This window comes from Pelobates fuscus, chromosome 12 (assembly GCF_036172605.1).
Source record: "Pelobates fuscus isolate aPelFus1 chromosome 12, aPelFus1.pri, whole genome shotgun sequence".
In the NCBI taxonomy this organism is placed as follows: domain Eukaryota; kingdom Metazoa; phylum Chordata; class Amphibia; order Anura; family Pelobatidae; genus Pelobates; species Pelobates fuscus.
The window spans coordinates 141,423,899-141,443,461 of NC_086328.1; the positions used below are offsets into that span (position 1 = coordinate 141,423,899).

Sequence of the window (19,563 nt, forward strand, 5' to 3'; positions counted from 1 at the left end):
CATTACCTCTGCGCAATTTATTTGACACACACGTGGCATGCAGGAGATGGAAAGATTGTTCATGGTGATTTCACAGTTACACTGCTCGCACGGATTAGTTGAAGGAACAATAGCACCGGGCTAAGAAGAAAGGCAAAATATACATGAATTCACAAGTAGAAAATGGGAACCGTTGTATAAAATGATAGGCTATAGATTACTAAGTACGTAGTAATATCGACTGAAAAAAGACAGGTTCATTATTTTCAGTTTTTTACATATTAATACTGCTGCTTGTGATCCAAAAGAAGGAAAAAACAAACAAACCCAAACCTTCTAGACTCCAAAATGGCAGTTAGATTTCTCATTGGATTGAAGTAAACCCATTTAATTTATATCTATCTTTGCATGCAACAGAAGACACAACAACATATTAGATGTGTTACCTGGTACTCGGTTCTGTTATACACACATACAAGTTTGGGCTCTGTGAAGATAGAAACACATCAGAGGTTAACCTAGAACTTGGGTAAGACTTTCTATTAAGTACATAGCAAGCATCCTCCCCAACATGTAATGAAACGATAAAACATATCATTATTACAATACATACCACATGTGTAGGCAGGGCAGCAGGCTCCTTCGTTGTAATGTGACACAGCTTCAGTGCCAGGTGCACAAACAGGCTTCTCACTTATACACAGGCTGAGGTTACACCCTGTAGACAGGTAAGTGTTAATTATCAGCTGTAGCTTAGTTACTAACCAGCCCTGGCAGACCACCACCAACTCTCTCAGGCATTTATCATGTAAACCACAACATTAGGCCAGCAATAAATGTGTCAAGCACTTACTGCATTCTGTCACCATGCAGCAGGGGTTGGCAAGGTCGGGCACCGATACTGGCATAGATCCTTCCTCTGTGCAGACATTAGGAGTAGGTGAAGAACATAGTTTTGGTGTACACTGCACACTCATTGTCTGGTTATCACATTGACATGTTTGACAGTTACTTTCCCATTCTTCTCCCAGCTAGAATGGAAACAAAGCAAAGATTTAACGTTACTATGTGGACAAATACATTTTGTAGAGTTCCTGTTTCATCTTCATATAGAGCACATTACATTACCTCTTTAGGCATTCCATCAGGGCCAGTGCAACCTAAAAAAAAAAAAGCACTAGTCATTCGACAGACTTTGTGGTTACCAAGAACCTATTCTAACCCATGTTCAAGGATAGTTATTTTTAATAATAGTTTATTTATCACACGGCTATTGTCTGGTAAAAGTATTTTGAATCCCCCTTAAATAGGTACATGACTATAAAATACTTAGTCAAAGGCAACATACCACAAGAGGTGACACATATGCTCGACATTGTGTTGAATTTGGTGGTACCCTCAGGACAATAGCATCCTTCCACAATATCATGTTTGTTGTTCTGTGTGAACATTTCGTTGTATCTACAATGACAGTCATATTAGACATGAAGTGATATAAAAAAAATGTCCATTAAATACAAAACAGAATTCAGTGAATTCACTTACTTGGAGTTACAGGTAGGTTCTGTTGGATCAGCACATGGTTTATAAACTGTGCCTTCAGGGCAATTCTTGGCTGTTTTAAGAGGGAAATGAGAAACGTTTGATATAATCAAATGAAATAAAGTATGCAGATAAACTTAGAGTGTTCCTTATTTTCATTTTGCTATACGCAATATAAAGGTTAGTGCAGTGTACGAGAGTATGTCTATCAGCGATCAACTATTGTGCACATTACAAGAAAAATGTTGGTGTTTTATAAAGTAAACTAATAATAATAATCTAAAAAAGGATGTTTGTCAATGAAAGACTGGTGGCCTTGCATTGAGTAGTTTTATAGACTGTCTGTCTGTCTGATCTCCTTAACATATTCGTAATAAACCATAGTATTATAATGGTGAACTTACGGCATATGCCATTAGTACTGTTCCTCCAATCTATACAGATGCCTTCTGTAGCACATATTCTGGCATAACTCTGTAAACTGGAGCAGAGAATTCCACTCTCGGTTTTGTGACATCCATCATGGATACAGGACTGGAAGAATGGATCGGGGGGCACAGCTGAGTGGCAAGGCTTGAAGACGCTAGTGGGAAAAAAAACAAGACTTTAGCGAAAAAGCAAAACTGCTCAAATTTATTTTATTCCAAAAATAACAGAATTGTTTAATAAACTGAGAATTGTTGAGAACTAGTAAATTAGAAGTGAATTGTAAATGTAGGTCCAAATTGGCTATTTTAGCCTTACATTTTATATTCACCTTGAATTCCTGACAATACTGTAATGAATAACACTAAATACATTCTTACATTTTAATATTTCATCTTTAATAAAAGCAGGAAAATTAAGATTTACTCTCAGAGCTGCCTCACAACATGTAACAGCACCCCTCACATTATTTGTCTGGTAGCAATTAAGAGAGATCAGAGCTACAGACCCTTTAGAACCTCTTCTATTGTTTATCTTATGAGTCAGAAACCTTATTAGCATTTCTGCAAACCTGAAGTATATATAGTAATCAGCTAGTGCTATAAAAAGGATGTAGTACGTCTGGAGCGTGAGTAGTCAAAATGTCCCTTGTTTTACAATCTTGGTTCCAAATTTGTTACTTTTTAGATGGTTCTAACTCAGAATGATGCAATACATTACAAAATAGTTAGTACCTGCTAAGGATGAGAGAGCAGAGCTCTGGAATTTCGCAGGGCCCATTGCCACTTGTCATGGAATTGGGTACAGTATTGGTAGATGGTAAAGTGGACAGTTCTGTAAGTGGAATGGCTGATGATGCGATTGTTGGAGGTAGGGTAGATAACAATGTAGAGAAATATGTGGATGCCTTGATGGAAAATGGGAATGTGGTTTGGATGATAGTGGAAGGGGAAATGGTGGAAGTTGCACTACATGTAGATGAATCCTGGTCTGTTGCACCCCATTCTCCTGCCATTTGTGCACAAGATGGAGCTATTTGTCCATTGGGCAGTATGCAATCATCAATACGGTTATTGGAACACTTGCCTTTAGAAAGAAAAGAGAACATTAGTATAATATGAAGTACACAACTTGTTCTCTGTTAATTTAATAATCAGACATAGATAAACTACAATGTTTAAATATATTAGGTTCTCACCACAATGGCCTTCCGTATTTCCTGAAAACTTGTTGAATGGCAACCTAATAGTGAAACTAATGACATTAAATGAGATGTAGGCGGACAACTCTGGTATCTCCACAATCACAAATATACCAGAGTAAGAGATAATAATGCCATTTCTGTTTATTGCTGGGTACACCCTCTCCTCGTTGAAGTATATCTGAAATTATGCAAAAGTAGCATGTTAATATATAATAATGTCTTGGAGTCTTAATGGTCTGTGCAATAGGTTGTGACCCAAATCAGTACATTGTGTATAAATGTACAGTGTAGCTATATTTGAATAAAAGAATCAACTAATATTCTAACATGTGACTTCAATGACTCTTTCACAATTACACAGCTTACACGGGTTTATCTAAGGAACATTGGTATCATGATAAGAAGACGGGCAAAATATACATGAATTCACAAGTAGAAGATATATAAAATTATCATTTCTAAGTTATCATCCTTTGACTGTAAAAATCTAAATTGTAGTGAAAGGCTCACTTGATTTTCTTATTTAGTTCCTTTTTAAACATTAAGTGATGATTATTAATGATCGCAGGGCTTGCCTGATCTTGTTAGTTTACACCTTGTTTGATATGCCATCCTGTTTTCAGACGTAGACATTTGAAGTACTCCTTTTAAAAAGCTGTTGTCTCTTGTTTATTTACATTGCAAACTGTTTATTAATAGCATTGAAAAGAATTGCTACCTCGCTCTCCGGTCTGTAGTTGACCTCTCGGGACTCCAGCACGACAGTATCATTATTGTACATGATCCGAAGTGACTTCACACAGTTTGGATCATTGGGGTCACAATTGAAGTTATCAATATAAATTCGGAAATGGTCAAATAGTGGTGTGATTTGCTGAACAAGGACATAGGTACATTGTCCAGAGAAATCATAGTAAGTACCATCAAAAGTGATATAATGCGAGTTTCCCCAACCACCACAAACACCTGGGAATGGAAAACAACGAAAATTAACAGTTTGTCTGAGCTCCATGGAAGCATGGAGGGTATTTATGTGATTTAATAAGAATTACATTTTTGTTCAATTAGTTACATATTAGCTACAGACCTGGATTTACAAAATAAGCACTGTTAGTAGAATTAAAATTAATAGTGAAATTCAATTATTTACTGAAAGTTAAATTAACATTTTCGAGTTTTTGTTTATGTCCAATTACCGTGCTTACCTCAAAGGCACTCGATTTATCAAAGAAAGCCTAACTGGACCGTTACAAAGAGCTTACATTTGATTCTCAGAATACTAACTTACAGTCTAACATACATTTATGCATCTTTTCTGTATATTCTCTATAAAATCTCTACATTTTTTAATGCATTTATTAGGACTCACATTCACATTGATTTTGATAGCAGCAGCCACTCTCGTCATATATTTTCCTTGGTTGGAAGCGATTGGCACAGACAATGTTTTGAACTGATGGGCATTGCATCGTTTGTATTGCTATGTTGTTCTGACCAACACAAGTTGCATTGGAACATTTGTTTATAGCCCAGGTTTCATTCATCTGTGAAAAAGAGGGTATTTTAACATTTTCTCTCCTCTCACGGCTTAAGCTAGAATAAAATGCCCTTACAGTATATAGTCTACCTCTGTAAATCAGAGTATTAATGAATTCAATTAAGCTAAGTTCTGGCAGTGATGGTTCTGGCATTCCATCACAATTTTACTAAAGCCAATAGACCATTTGAAAACCTTAAATATTTTTAGAATATTGCCATTCCTTCTATGGAATCCACTGGAGAAGGGCGTGTAATTAATTTATATATATATATATATATATATATATATATATATATATATATAAAATGTAAAGCCTTTTCTTTTATGATAAACAATTTCTTAGAACCAGTTGAATACCACTCTAGACATTTTTGTTCTTAGTCTCTATAAAAAAGAAGCCCTATTGCCTTTTCTGATAATTTGCTAATATATTTAGAGTTTGATGTCAATACCTTTCTAGGTGGCATCAGTGCACTGCACTCGTATGTTGGGGTGCTGGACGAGAAAGGAGCTGTAACAGAATGCTTTGTCTGGGATGTTGCGGTGGTTGTAACGCTCGGCTCTTGGGAAGTGGTGGTCGCTGTTCTGGTAGTGACAGTTTTTTCAGTGCTGCTTGTGGTGGTTTTTTGTGTAAAACGGTCACATTCTTCACTATATCTCTCCACTTGACAGGTCTCATTGCATCGAGCAAAGAAACACCAGCCTGCATTATCAGTTGTGTTATATAACACTTTGCCTGTAGGATAAAAATGACAGCTATATATTAAACACAGTAGTATAATATTTAAATGAAAATCTATACAACATAAATAAGTTACGTATTAAATGTCAGAGTTGGGCAAAGGATAAATCAGCAGATGTTGTAGACTGACATGATGCCTTTAGAATGTTAAAGTATCATGGAAGTAGAATTTCCTGAAAATCCATTACCGTGCACATTTAATAACATTCTTTATTATAAACCAATTGTTACAATGCATTCTATTCCATCATGAAGAAAAGTTGCTTTTTGGTCTGGTTGGTGCTGTAAACTGTGTCAAACTCCGAGGGAATGATGTACTAAACAAGACAATAAGAATAGATTCACACACACTAAAAAAGGTGCAATATATAAATATACCACCTATTACAAGTATAAATACTGTAGTTTCATCTGAGAAACAAATGAGATATACATAGTGCTTTCCATAAAATAAAGTATAAATAGTTTAAAATATATGTGGAATAAACTCACAAAGATGGAGCCACATAGGCTCTATGTACATCGCCCTTGGGTGCCTGTCGAGGCTCTCGATATGTTTCTATGAAGAACTCAGTGTCCACAATGTTAGAAAAACAACAGTATTTATACTTGTAATAGGTGGTATATTGATGAATTGCACCTTTTTTAGTGTGTGTGAATCTATTCTTATTTTCTTACTTTGTCTTTAGGTGTTAAGGGATTACACCTTTTTTCACACCCAAGCTAATTGTTATATTTATAATGGAAGCGCCTACACAACCTTTTGAATATATTTGTTTGTTTGTAATAATGTACTAAACGTTAGGTGGATTGGCGGATCACATCCAGAATTTAATACAAACTAGTTAGGTTAAAGAAATATCTCAAACCCGGTTCACTGTTTAATGAATATGTATGCATGTTCGATCATTAACAAGGTTAATACCTACTCACTGTTGCATTCATTATTATACTATACAAATTATCCCCTGAGTGGAATCTGCTTTCTTAATGTTGAGCAGCATTTGAAAATATCCATAGCTCCAAAACCTCTGTCTATTCACTGTTGTACTTACCAGGAGGAACCAGAATGCCATTAAAGTTGCACATACAATTGGCTGTTGTAAATGTTTGTTGAACTGTGGATTTTGCTGAGGCTGGCTTATGAGTTGTGATGTCTTCATGCGTTGTAATTGATGTGTGGGCAATTGTACTTGGTCTAGATGTTATGTAAGGAGATGTCACTTTACCAGATTCACTTGAAGAGCTTCTAGTAGAGGTTACTTCACCAGATACAGTTGAAACCTTAGTGGTTTTTAAGGAAAATGGTTTCTGGGTTGTAGATTTTTCTTCACCATGCTTTGTAGTTGATATCTGCTTAGATGTACTTGGTTTAGATGTTCTGTAAGCAGATGTCACTTCTTCAGATTCATTTCTGGTTGAAGTTACATCTCCGGAGGCTGTGGAAAACCTTGTAGTTTTTTGGGAAATTGGTTTCTGAGAAGTAGTTTCTTCTTCTTCTTCTGGTGTTGTGGTTAATTTTGTGAAAGCTGTACTTTGTCTAGAAGTTTTGTAAGCAGATGTCACTTCACCAGATGCAGTTGAAGATTTCCTTGTGGAAGTTAATTCACCAGTGGATGTTGAATACTTTGTTGTTTTTTGGGTAATTGGCTTCTGAGAAGTAGTTTCTTCCTCTGGTGTTGTGGTTGATTTTTGGAAAGCTGTGCTCAGTCTAGAAGTTTTGTAAGCTGATGTCACTTCACCAGATGCAGTTGAAGATTTCCTTGTGGAAGTTAATTCACCAGTAGATGTTGAAAACTTTGTTGTTTTTTGGGTAATTGGCTTCTGAGAAGTAGTTTTTTCTTCTTCTTCTGGTGTTGTGGTTGATTTTTGGAAAGCTGTGCTCAGTCTAGAAGTTTTGTAAGCAGATGTCACTTCACCAGATGCAGTTGATGATTTTCTTGTAGAACTTACTTCACCAGCGGTTGTTGAAAACTTTGTTGTTTTTTGGGTAATTGGTTTCTGAGTAGTAGTTTTTTGTTCTTCTTCTGGTGTTGTGGTTGATTTTTGGAAAGCTGTGCTCAGTCTAGAAGTTTTGTAAGCAGATGTCACTTCACCAGATGCAGTTGATGATTTTCTTGTAGAACTTACTTCGCCAGTGGATGTTGAAAACGTTGTTGTTTTTTGGGTAATTGCCTTCTGAGAAGTAGTTTCTTCTTCTTCTTCTGGTGTTGTGGTTGATTTTTGGAAAGCTGTGCTCTGACTAGAAGTTTTGTGTGCAGATGTCACTTCACCAGATGCAGTTGAAGATTTCCTTGTGGAAGTTAATTCACCAGTGGATGTTGAAAACTTTGTTGTTTTTTGGGTAATTGGCTTCTGAGAAGTAGTTTCTTCTTCTTCTTCTGGTGTTGTGGTTGATTTTTGGAAAGCTGTGCTCAGTCTAGAAGTTTTGTAAGCAGATGTCACTTCACCAGATGCAGTTGAAGATTTCCTTGTGGAAGTTAATTCACCAGTGGATGTTGAATACTTTGTTGTTTTTGGTGTAATTGGTTTCTGAGAAGTAGTTTCTTCTTCTTCTTCTGGTGTTGTGGTTGATTTTTGGAAAGCTGTGCTCAGTCTAGACGTTTTGTAAGCAGATGTCACTTCACCAGATGCAGTTGATGATTTTCTTGTAGAACTTACTTCACCAGCGGTTGTTGAAAACTTTGTTGTTTTTTGGGTAATTGGTTTCTGAGTAGTAGTTTTATGTTCTTCTTCTGGTGTTGTGGTTGATTTTTGGGAAGCTGTGCTCAGTCTAGAAGTTTTGTAAGCAGATGTCACTTCACCAGATGCAGTTGATGATTTTCTTGTAGAACTTACTTCACCAGTGGATGTTGAAAACTTTGTTGTTTTTTGGGTAATTGGCTTCTGAGAAGTAGTTTTCTCTTCTTCTTCTGGTGTTGTGGTTGATTTTTGGAAAGCTGTGCTCAGTCTAGAAGTTTTGTAAGCAGATGTCACTTCACCAGATGCAGTTGATGATTTTCTTGTAGAACTTACTTCACCAGCGGTTGTTGAAAACTTTGTTGTTTTTTGGGTAATTGGTTTCTGAGTAGTAGTTTTTTGTTCTTCTTCTGGTGTTGTGGTTGATTTTTGGAAAGCTGTGCTCAGTCTAGAAGTTTTGTAAGCAGATGTCACTTCACCAGATGCAGTTGATGATTTTCTTGTAGAACTTACTTCACCAGTGGATGTTGAAAACTTTGTTGTTTTTTGGGTAATTGGCTTCTGAGAAGTAGTTTTCTCTTCTTCTTCTGGTGTTGTGGTTGATTTTTGGAAAGCTGTGCTCAGTCTAGAAGTTTTGTAAGCAGATGTCACTTCACCAGATGCAGTTGAAGATTTCCTTGTGGAAGTTAATTCACCAGTGGATGTTGAAAACTTTGTTGTTTTTTGGGTAATTGGCTTCTGAGAAGTAGTTTCTTTTTCTTCTTCTGGTGTTGTGGTTGATTTTTGGAAAGCTGTGCTCAGTCTAGAAGTTTTGTAAGCAGATGTCTCTTCACCAGATGCAGTTGATGATTTTCTTGTAGAACTTACTTCAGCAGCAGATGTTGAAAACTTTGTTGTTTTTTGGGTAATTGGTTTCTGACTAGTAGTTTTTTGTTCTTCTTCTGGTGTTGTGGTTGATTTTTGGAAAGCTGTGCTCAGTCTAGAAGTTTTGTAAGCAGATGTCACTTCACCAGATGCAGTTGATGATTTTTTTGTAGAACTTACTTCACCAGCGGATGTTGAAAACTTTGTTGTTTTTTGGGTAATTGGCTTTTGAGAAGTCGTTTCTTCTTCTTTTTCTGGAGTTGTGGTTGATTTTTGGAAAGCTGTGCTCTGTCTAGAAGTTTTGTAAGCAGATGTCACTTCACCAGATGCAGTTGAAGATTTCCTTGTGGAAGTTAATTCACCAGTGGATGTTAAAAACTTTGTTGTTTTTTGGGTAATTGGCTTCTGAGAAGTAGTTTCTTCTTCTTCTTTTGGTGTTGTGGTGGATTTTTGGAAAGCTGTGCTCAGTCTAGAAGTTTTGTAAGCGGATGTCACTTCACCAGATGCAGTTGATGATTTTCTTGTAGAACTTAATTCACCAGCAGATGTTGAAAACTTTGTTGTTTTTTGGGTAATTGGTTTCTGAGAAGTAGTTTCTTCCTCTGGTGTTGTGGTTGATTTTTGGTAAGCTGTGCTCTGTCTGGAAGTTTTGTAAGCGGATGTCACTTCACCAGATGCAGTTGATGATTTTCTTGTAGAACTTACTTCACCAGCGGTTGTTGAAAGCTTTGTTGTTTTTTGTGTAATTGGTTTCTGAGAAGTAGTTTCTTTTTCTTCTTCTGGTGTTGTGGTTGATTTTTGGAAAGCTGTGCTCTGTCTAGAAGTTTTGTATGCAGATGTAACTTCACCAGATGCAGTTGATGATTTTCTTGTAGAACTTACTTCACCAGCGGTTGTTGAAAACTTTGTGGTTTTTTGGGTAATTGGTTTCTGAGTAGTAGTTTTTTGTTCTTCTTCTGGTGTTGTGGTTGATTTTTGGAAAGCTGTGCTCAGTCTAGAAGTTTTGTAAGCGGATGTCACTTCACCAGATGCAGTTGATGATTTTCTTGTAGAACTTACTTCACCAGCAGATGTTGAAAACTTTGTTGTTTTTTGGGTAATTGGTTTCTGAGAAGTAGTTTCTTCCTCTGGTGTTGTGGTTGATTTTTGGAAAGCTGTGCTCAGTCTAGAAGTTTTGTAAGCGGATGTCACTGCACCAGATGCAGTTGATGATTTTCTTGTAGAACTTACTTCACCAGCGGTTGTTGAAAACTTTGTTGTTTTTTGGGAAATTGGTTTCTGAGAAGTAGTTTCTTCTTCTTCTGGTGTTGTGGTTGATTTTTGGAACACTGTGCTCAGTCTAGAAGTTTTGTAAGCAGATGTCACTTCACCAGATGCAGTTGAGGATTTTCTTGTAGAACTTACTTCACCCGCGGATGTTGAAAACGTTGTTGTTTTTTGGGTAATTGGTTTCTGAGAAGTAGTTTCTTTTTCTTCTTCTGGTGTTGTGGTTGATTTTTGGAAAGCTGTGCTTTGTCTAGAAGTTTTGTATGCAGATGTTACTTCACCAGATGCAGTTGATGATTTTCTTGTAGAACTTACTTCACCAGCGGATGTTGTAAACTGTGTTGTTTTTTGAGTAACTGGTTTCTCAGAAGTAGTTGCTTCTTCCTCAGGCTTTGTTGTTGAAGTTTGGAAAGCTGTGCTCTGTCTGGAAGTTTTGTAAGAAGATGTCACTTCACCAGACACAGTTGAAGATTTTCTTGTGGAAGTTTCTTCACCAGCGGATGTTGAAAACTTTGTCGTTTTTTGAGTAACTGGTTTCTCAGAAGTAGTTTCTTCTTCCTCTGGCTTTGTTGTTGATTTTTGGAAAGCTGTGATCAGTGTCGATGTTTTGTAAGCAGATGTAACTTCACCAGATGCAGTTGAAGATTTTCTTGTGGAAGTTAATTCACCAGCAGATGTTGAAAACGTTGTTGTTTTTTGAGTAACTGGTTTCTGAGAAGTAGTTTCTTCTTCTTCTGGTGTTGTGGTTGATTTTTGGAAAGCTGTGCTCTGTCTAGAAGTTTTGTAAGCAGATGTCTCTGCACCAGATGCAGTTGAAGATTTTCTTGTGGAAGTTACTTCACCAGCAGATGTTAAAAACTTTGTTGTTTTTTGGGTAATTGGTTTCTGAGTAGTAGTTTCTTCTTCTTCTTCTGGTGTTTTGGTTGATTTTTGGAAAGCTGTACTTTGTCTAGAAGTTTTGTAAGCAGATGTCACTTCACCAGATGCGGTTGAAGATTTTCTTGTAGAAGTTATTTCACCAGCGGATGTTGTAAACTGTGTTGTTTTTTGAGTAACTGGTTTCTCAGAAGTAGTTGCTTCTTCCTCAGGCTTTGTTGTTGATTTTTGGAAAGCTGTGCTCTGTCTGGAAGTTTTGTCAGAAGATGTCACTTCACCAGACGCAGTTGAAGATTTTCTTGTGGAAGTTTCTTCACCAGCGGATGTTGAAATCTTTGTCGTTTTTTGAGTAACTGGTTTCTCAGAAGTAGTTTCTTCTTCCTCAGGCTTTGTTGTTGATTTTTGGAAAGCTGTGCTCAGTGTCGATGTTTTGTAAGCAGATGTAACTTCACCAGATGCAGTTGAAGATTTTCTTGTGGAAGTTACCTCACCAGCAGATGTTGAAAACGTTGTTGTTTTGGGGGTAATTGGTTTCTGAGAAGTAGTTTCTTCTTCCTCTTCTGGTGTTGTGGTTGATTTTTGGAAAGCTGTGCTCTGTCTAGAAGTTTTGTATGCAGATGTCACTTCACCAGATGCAGTTGAAGATTTTCTTGTAGAACTTTCTTCACCAGCGGATGTTGAAAACCTTGTTGTTTTTTGAGTAACTGGTTTCTGAGAAGTAGTTTCTTCTTCTTCTGGTGTTGTGGTTGATTTTTGGAAAGCTGTGCTCTGTCTAGAAGTTTTGTAAGCAGATGTCTCTGCACCAGATGCAGTTGAAGATTTTCTTGTGGAAGTTACTTCACCAGCAGATGTTGAAAACGTTGTTGTTTTTTGGGTAATTGGTTTCTGAGTAGTAGTTTCTTCTTCTTCTTCTGGTGTTTTGGTTGATTTTTGGAAAGCTGTACTTTGTCTAGAAGTTTTGTAAGCAGATGTCACTTCACCAGATGCGGTTGAAGATTTTCTTGTAGAAGTTATTTCACCAGCGGATGTTGTAAACTGTGTTGTTTTTTGAGTAACTGGTTTCTCAGAAGTAGTTGCTTCTTCCTCAGGCTTTGTTGTTGATTTTTGGAAAGCTGTGCTCTGTCTGGAAGTTTTGTCAGAATATGTCACTTCACCAGACGCAGTTGAAGATTTTCTTGTGGAAGTTTCTTCACCAGCGGATGTTGAAATCTTTGTCGTTTTTTGAGTAACTGGTTTCTCAGAAGTAGTTTCTTCTTCCGCAGGCTTTGTTGTTGATTTTTGGAAAGCTGTGCTCAGTGTCGATGTTTTGTAAGCAGATGTAACTTCACCAGATGCAGTTGAAGATTTTCTTGTGGAAGTTACCTCACCAGCAGATGTTGAAAACGTTGTTGTTTTTGGGGTAATTGGTTTCTGAGAAGTAGTTTCTTCTTCCTCTTCTGGTGTTGTGGTTGATTTTTGGAAAGCTGTGCTCTGTCTAGAAGTTTTGTATGCAGATGTCACTTCACCAGATGCAGTTGAAGATTTTCTTGTGGAACTTTCTTCACCAGCGGATGTTGAAAACCTTGTTGTTTTTTGAGTAACTGGTTTCTGAGAAGTAGTTTCTTCTTCTTCTGGTGTTGTGGTTGATTTTTGGAAAGCTGTGCTCTGTCTAGATGTTTTGTAAGCAGATGTCACTTCACCAGATGCAGTTGAAGATTTTCTTGTAGAACTTTCTTCACCAGCGGATGTTGAAAACCTTGTTGTTTTTTGAGTAACTGGTTTCTCAGAAGTAGTTTCTTCCTCTTCTGGTGTTGTGGTTGATTTTTGGAAAGCTGTACTTTGTCTAGAAGTTTTGTAAGCAGATGTCACTTCACCAGATGCAGTTGAAGATTTTCTTGTAGAAGTTATTTCACCAGCTGATGTTGTAAACTGTGTTGTTTTTTGAGTAACTGGTTTCTCAGAAGTAGTTGCTTCTTCCTCAGGCTTTGTTGTTGATTTTTGGAAAGCTGTGCTCTGTCTGGAAGTTTTGTAAGTAGATGTCACTTCACCAGATGCAGTTGAAGATTTTCTTGTGGAAGTTTCTTCACCAGCGGATGTTGAAAACGTTGTCGTTTTTTGAGTAACTGGTTTCTCAGAAGTAGTATGTTCTTCCTCAGGCTTTGTTGTTGATTTTTGGAAGGTTGTGCTCAGTGTCGATGTTTTGTAAGCAGATGTCACTTCACCAGATGCAGTTGAAGATTTTCTTGTAGAAGTTATTTCACCAGCGGATGTTGTAAACTCTGTTGTTTTTTGAGTAACTGGTTTCTCAGAAGTAGTTGCTTCTTCCTCAGGCATTGTTGTTGATTTTTGGAAAGCTGTGCTCTGTCTGGAAGTTTTGTCAGAAGATGTCACTTCACCAGACGCAGTTGAAGATTTTCTTGTGGAAGTTTCTTCACCAGCGGATGTTGAAATCTTTGTCGTTTTTTGAGTAACTGGTTTCTCAGAAGTAGTTTCTTCTTCCCCAGGCTTTGTTGTTGATTTTTGGAAAGCTGTGCTCTGTGTCGATGTTTTGTAAGCAGATGTAACTTCACCAGATGCAGTTGAAGATTTTCTTGTGGAAGTTACCTCACCAGCAGATGTTGAAAACGTTGTTGTTTTTTGGGTAATTGGTTTCTGAGAAGTAGTTTCTTCTTCCTCTTCTGGTGTTGTGGTTGATTTTTCGAAAGCTGTGCTCTGTCTAGATGTTTTGTAAGCAGATGTCACTTCACCAGATGCAGTTGAAGATTTTCTTGTGGAAGTTACTTCACCGGCAGATGTTGAAAACGTTGTTGTTTTTTGGGTAATTGATTTCTGAGTTGTAGTTTCTTCTACTTCTTCTGGTGTTGTGGTTGATTTTTGGAAAGCTGTACTTTGTCTAGAAGTTTTGTAAGCAGATGTCACTTCACCAGATGCAGTTGAAGATTTTCTTGTAGAAGTTATTTCACCAGCGGATGTTGAAAACGTTGTTGTTTTTTGAGTAACTGGTTTCTGAGAAGTAGTTTCTTCTTCTTCTGGTGTTGTGGTTGATTTTTGGAAAGCTGTGCTCTGTCTAGAAGTTTTGTAAGCAGATGTCTCTGCACCAGATGCAGTTGAAGATTTTCTTGTGGAAGTTACTTCACCAGCAGATGTTGAAAACGTTGTTGTTTTTTGGGTAACTGGTTTCTCAGAAGTAGTTTCTTCTTCCGCAGGCTTTGTTGTTGATTTTTGGAAAGCTGTGCTCAGTGTCGATGTTTTGTAAGCAGATGTAACTTCACCAGATGCAGTTGAAGATTTTCTTGTGGAAGTTACCTCACCAGCAGATGTTGAAAACGTTGTTGTTTTTGGGGTAATTGGTTTCTGAGAAGTAGTTTCTTCTTCCTCTTCTGGTGTTGTGGTTGATTTTTGGAAAGCTGTGCTCTGTCTAGAAGTTTTGTATGCAGATGTCACTTCACCAGATGCAGTTGAAGATTTTCTTGTGGAACTTTCTTCACCAGCGGATGTTGAAAACCTTGTTGTTTTTTGAGTAACTGGTTTCTGAGAAGTAGTTTCTTCTTCTTCTGGTGTTGTGGTTGATTTTTGGAAAGCTGTGCTCTGTCTAGATGTTTTGTAAGCAGATGTCACTTCACCAGATGCAGTTGAAGATTTTCTTGTAGAACTTTCTTCACCAGCGGATGTTGAAAACCTTGTTGTTTTTTGAGTAACTGGTTTCTCAGAAGTAGTTTCTTCCTCTTCTGGTGTTGTGGTTGATTTTTGGAAAGCTGTACTTTGTCTAGAAGTTTTGTAAGCAGATGTCACTTCACCAGATGCAGTTGAAGATTTTCTTGTAGAAGTTATTTCACCAGCTGATGTTGTAAACTGTGTTGTTTTTTGAGTAACTGGTTTCTCAGAAGTAGTTGCTTCTTCCTCAGGCTTTGTTGTTGATTTTTGGAAAGCTGTGCTCTGTCTGGAAGTTTTGTAAGTAGATGTCACTTCACCAGATGCAGTTGAAGATTTTCTTGTGGAAGTTTCTTCACCAGCGGATGTTGAAAACGTTGTCGTTTTTTGAGTAACTGGTTTCTCAGAAGTAGTATGTTCTTCCTCAGGCTTTGTTGTTGATTTTTGGAAGGTTGTGCTCAGTGTCGATGTTTTGTAAGCAGATGTCACTTCACCAGATGCAGTTGAAGATTTTCTTGTAGAAGTTATTTCACCAGCGGATGTTGTAAACTCTGTTGTTTTTTGAGTAACTGGTTTCTCAGAAGTAGTTGCTTCTTCCTCAGGCATTGTTGTTGATTTTTGGAAAGCTGTGCTCTGTCTGGAAGTTTTGTCAGAAGATGTCACTTCACCAGACGCAGTTGAAGATTTTCTTGTGGAAGTTTCTTCACCAGCGGATGTTGAAATCTTTGTCGTTTTTTGAGTAACTGGTTTCTCAGAAGTAGTTTCTTCTTCCCCAGGCTTTGTTGTTGATTTTTGGAAAGCTGTGCTCTGTGTCGATGTTTTGTAAGCAGATGTAACTTCACCAGATGCAGTTGAAGATTTTCTTGTGGAAGTTACCTCACCAGCAGATGTTGAAAACGTTGTTGTTTTTTGGGTAATTGGTTTCTGAGAAGTAGTTTCTTCTTCCTCTTCTGGTGTTGTGGTTGATTTTTCGAAAGCTGTGCTCTGTCTAGATGTTTTGTAAGCAGATGTCACTTCACCAGATGCAGTTGAAGATTTTCTTGTGGAAGTTACTTCACCGGCAGATGTTGAAAACGTTGTTGTTTTTTGGGTAATTGATTTCTGAGTTGTAGTTTCTTCTACTTCTTCTGGTGTTGTGGTTGATTTTTGGAAAGCTGTACTTTGTCTAGAAGTTTTGTAAGCAGATGTCACTTCACCAGATGCAGTTGAAGATTTTCTTGTAGAAGTTATTTCACCAGCGGATGTTGAAAACGTTGTTGTTTTTTGAGTAACTGGTTTCTGAGAAGTAGTTTCTTCTTCTTCTGGTGTTGTGGTTGATTTTTGGAAAGCTGTGCTCTGTCTAGAAGTTTTGTAAGCAGATGTCTCTGCACCAGATGCAGTTGAAGATTTTCTTGTGGAAGTTACTTCACCAGCAGATGTTGAAAACGTTGTTGTTTTTTGGGTAATTGGTTTCTGAGTAGTAGTTTCTTCTTCTTCTTCTGGTGTTGTGGTTGATTTTTGGACAGCTGTACTTTGTCTAGAAGTTTTGTAAGCAGATGTAGCTTCACCAGATGCAGTTGAAGATTTTCTTGTGGAAGTTACTTCACCAGCAGATGTTGAAAACATTGTTGTTTTTTGAGTAATTGGTTTCTGAGTAGTAGTTTCTTCTTCTTCTTCTGGTGTTGTGGTTGATTTTTGGAAAGCTGTGCTCTGTCTAGAGGTTTTGTAAGCAGATGTAACTTCACCAGATGCAGTTGAAGATTTTCTTGTAGAAGTTAATTCACCAGCGGATGTTGTAAACTGTGTTGTTTTTTGAGTAATTGGTTTCTGAGTAGTAGTTTCTTCTTCTTCTTCTGGCGTTGTGGTTGATTTTTGGAAAGCTGTGCTCTGTCTAGAAGTTTTGTAAGCAGATGTCACTTCACCAGATGCAGTTGAAGATTTCCTTGTGGAAGTTAATTCACCAGTGGGTGTTGAAAACTTTGTTGTTTTTTGCGTAATTGGTTTCTGAGTAGTAGTTTCTTCTTCTTCTTCTGTTGTTGTGGTTGATTTTTGGAAAGCTGTACTTTGTCTAGAAGTTTTGTAAGCAGATGTAGCTTCACCAGATGCAGTTGAAGATTTTCTTGTGGAAGTTTCTTCACCAGCGGATGTTGTAAACTTTGTTGTTTTTTGAGTAACTGGTTTCTCAGAAGTAGTTTCTTCTTCTTTTTCTGGTGTTGTGGTTGACTTTTGGAAAGCTGTACTTTGTCTAGAAGTTTTGTAAGCAGATGTAACTTCACCAGATGCAGTTGAAGATTTTCTTGTAGAAGTTATTTCACCAGTGGATGTTGTAAACTGTGTTGTTTTTTGAGTAATTGGTTTCTGAGTAGTAGTTTCTTCTTCTTCTTCTGGTGTTGTGGTTGATTTTTGGAAAGCTGTGCTCTGTCTAGAGGTTTTGTAAGCAGATGTAACTTCACCATGTGCAGTTGAAGATTTTCTTGTAGAAGTTATTTCACCTGCGGATGTTGTAAACTTTGTTGTTTTTTGAGTGACTGGTTTCTGAGAAGTAGTTTCTTCTTCCTCAGGCTTTGTTGTTGATTTTTGGAAAGCTGTGCTCATTGTCGATGTTTTGTAAGCAGATGTCACTTCACCAGATGCAGTTGAAGATTTTCTTGTGGAAGTTACTTCACCAGCAGATGTTGAAAACTTTGTTGTTTTTTGGGTAATTGGTTTCTGAGAAGTAGTTTCTTCTTCCTTTGTTGTGGTTGGCTTTTGGAAAGCTGTGCTCTGTGTCGAGGTTTTGTAAGCAGATGTCACTTCACCAGATGCAGTTGAAGATTTTCTTGTGGAAGTTAATTCACCAGCGGATGTTGAAAACTTTGTTGTCTTTTGGGTAATTGGTTTCTGAGAAGTAGTTTCTTCTTCTTCAGGCTTTGTTGTTGATTGTTTGAAAGCTGTGCTCAGTCCAGAAGTACTTGCATGTGTACCTGTATATTCATTTGCTGCTGTTTCAACCATTGTTGTTTTTTGTGATAATGGTGTATGGAACTGCACATTTTCTGGTGTTGTGGCTGAAGCACTTGATGCAGTTGTCTTTACAGAAATAGGCTGAAAGGTAGTCTCTTCTTCTTTAAGTGTTTCACTTGTTAACTTATGAATGCCTGTAGTAAATATTGAGACTACTTCCTTTGTGGATGTAACCTCACTTGCACTTGTGTTGGTTGGATATCTAGGTGTTGAAGACAATAGTGTTGTAGATGCACACCCAGAACAGCAGAGAACTCTAATTTCATAGTTGTAGCAAAATGGGAATGAGCCAGTCTGTTCCTCATTCATACAAACAAGTCCATTGCTGACATTGCAATGTACAGTCTGCTGTGATTCATCTAAAGTAATATCTGGAAAATTAACAATTCTACACTGGATATCCGATGGCTCATCACATAGATTATACCCAGCATTTCTGATATTTTCATATGTTTCATAGTCTCCATACGTTTCATCATCTGGAAAACTTTCATCATACCACTGTGACCATTGACATATAGGTTCACATGTAATCCTGGAAACTCCAGGAGTTGAAGATGTTTCCATGGTGTTAAATTTTGTTGCTGTAATTTCACTTGTGTGATCTCCTTTAGGAGATGATGCTGTACTACTCTTTCTCTCTGTTATATTTTCAGATGTGATCATGTTTTCTGTAGTTCTTGTCAATTGAGATGTTTTTGCAAGAACTGTGGTTGTCTCCATAAATGTTGTTGCATGGGCAGAAATGGTAGATGATTCACAGTCCTTCATGGAGCAACAGAGAAAATTTACTTGGTAGTTATAGCAAAGGGGGAAGTTACTACTTTGATCTTTGTTATGACAGATAAGACCATAGGAGACATTGCAGGTAACAACTTGTCCAAGATCTCTAAAGTCTATATCTGGGAACCTTTCAGCTCTACATGCAATATTATCTGGCATTTTGCAAAGATCATTATTAACAGCTGCAATATTTTCAAGTGTCTCAAAATCTCCATCAGATGTCTCACTAGTTGGGTAGTAATTATCATACCAACCAGTCCATGTGCATGTCTGTTTGCATGGTGTTTTATGAGAAATGGTATTTGGCACAGCAGTGGATGAGTGTTGTGAGACATTTGTGCTTTCTGTTTTTGAGTTTTCATTTGTTGTCCATGATTTTGTATTACTTATGGTGGAAGTTGACTCTAGGGTTTGTTGAGAAACTGTGCTGGAAACATATTTTGGTGACACAGTTGAACTTATTATAGTATTTGGAGGTGTAGATGTCACTGACAAAAATGGTGTAGAGGTCAAGGGAGCAGAAGTGGGTGTGTTTGTCGACTCTTCACAGGGCACGTAGCTACAGCATAAGATACGAATTTCATAATTAAAGCAGAGCTGAGAGAATTGCTCATTGTTAAAACACAAAAGTCCACTGGATATATTGCAGTGAATGACCTGACCTAAGTCCTCAACTAATATATTGGGGAACTTCGTTGCTCGACACTCCACCTGGGCTGGAACCTTACAAACAGAGTGCCCATTCTCTCTGATCTTGTCAAATGTTTCATTATCACCATTCGTTAGACCAAATGTTGGACAGCTGACATCATACCACATTGACCATTTGCAGACCTCTTCTAGGCAGGATACTGAGGTTGGTGACATTGGCTCTGTAGGAATGAATTAAATGTAAAAAAAAAATACTTAAGAGGACATGAAGAGGACATGGAGTTTATGACAATTTTAGGGAAACTAAACATTACTTTGGGTAAGTATACATCTCTCTCCCACAGTCTGATTTTTAAACATACCCAGTCCAGCATAGAACTCAGAGCTCCATCAGCTGTT

The 19,563-nt window shown here is 37.5% G+C and overlaps 1 protein-coding gene across 1 annotated transcript in view; it reads right to left on the bottom strand.

Moving 5' to 3' along the window:
- LOC134578576 (mucin-5AC-like) overlaps window positions 1-19,563 on the bottom strand; it is a 46,246-nt gene that overhangs the window by 4,204 nt on the left and 22,479 nt on the right. The window contains exons 29-44 of the mRNA XM_063437545.1: window positions 19,055-19,385; window positions 8,238-18,970; window positions 6,489-8,195; window positions 5,144-5,427; window positions 4,521-4,695; window positions 3,870-4,117; window positions 3,146-3,329; window positions 2,682-3,033; window positions 1,926-2,104; window positions 1,525-1,594; window positions 1,328-1,440; window positions 1,108-1,139; window positions 833-1,010; window positions 593-697; window positions 426-466; window positions 7-120 (exon numbers count right to left, since the gene is read on the bottom strand). Of these exons, the coding sequence (XP_063293615.1) occupies window positions 7-120; window positions 426-466; window positions 593-697; window positions 833-1,010; window positions 1,108-1,139; window positions 1,328-1,440; window positions 1,525-1,594; window positions 1,926-2,104; window positions 2,682-3,033; window positions 3,146-3,329; window positions 3,870-4,117; window positions 4,521-4,695; window positions 5,144-5,427; window positions 6,489-8,195; window positions 8,238-18,970; window positions 19,055-19,385 (14,846 nt within the window). The remainder of the gene's footprint in view (window positions 1-6; window positions 121-425; window positions 467-592; window positions 698-832; window positions 1,011-1,107; window positions 1,140-1,327; window positions 1,441-1,524; window positions 1,595-1,925; window positions 2,105-2,681; window positions 3,034-3,145; window positions 3,330-3,869; window positions 4,118-4,520; window positions 4,696-5,143; window positions 5,428-6,488; window positions 8,196-8,237; window positions 18,971-19,054; window positions 19,386-19,563) is intronic.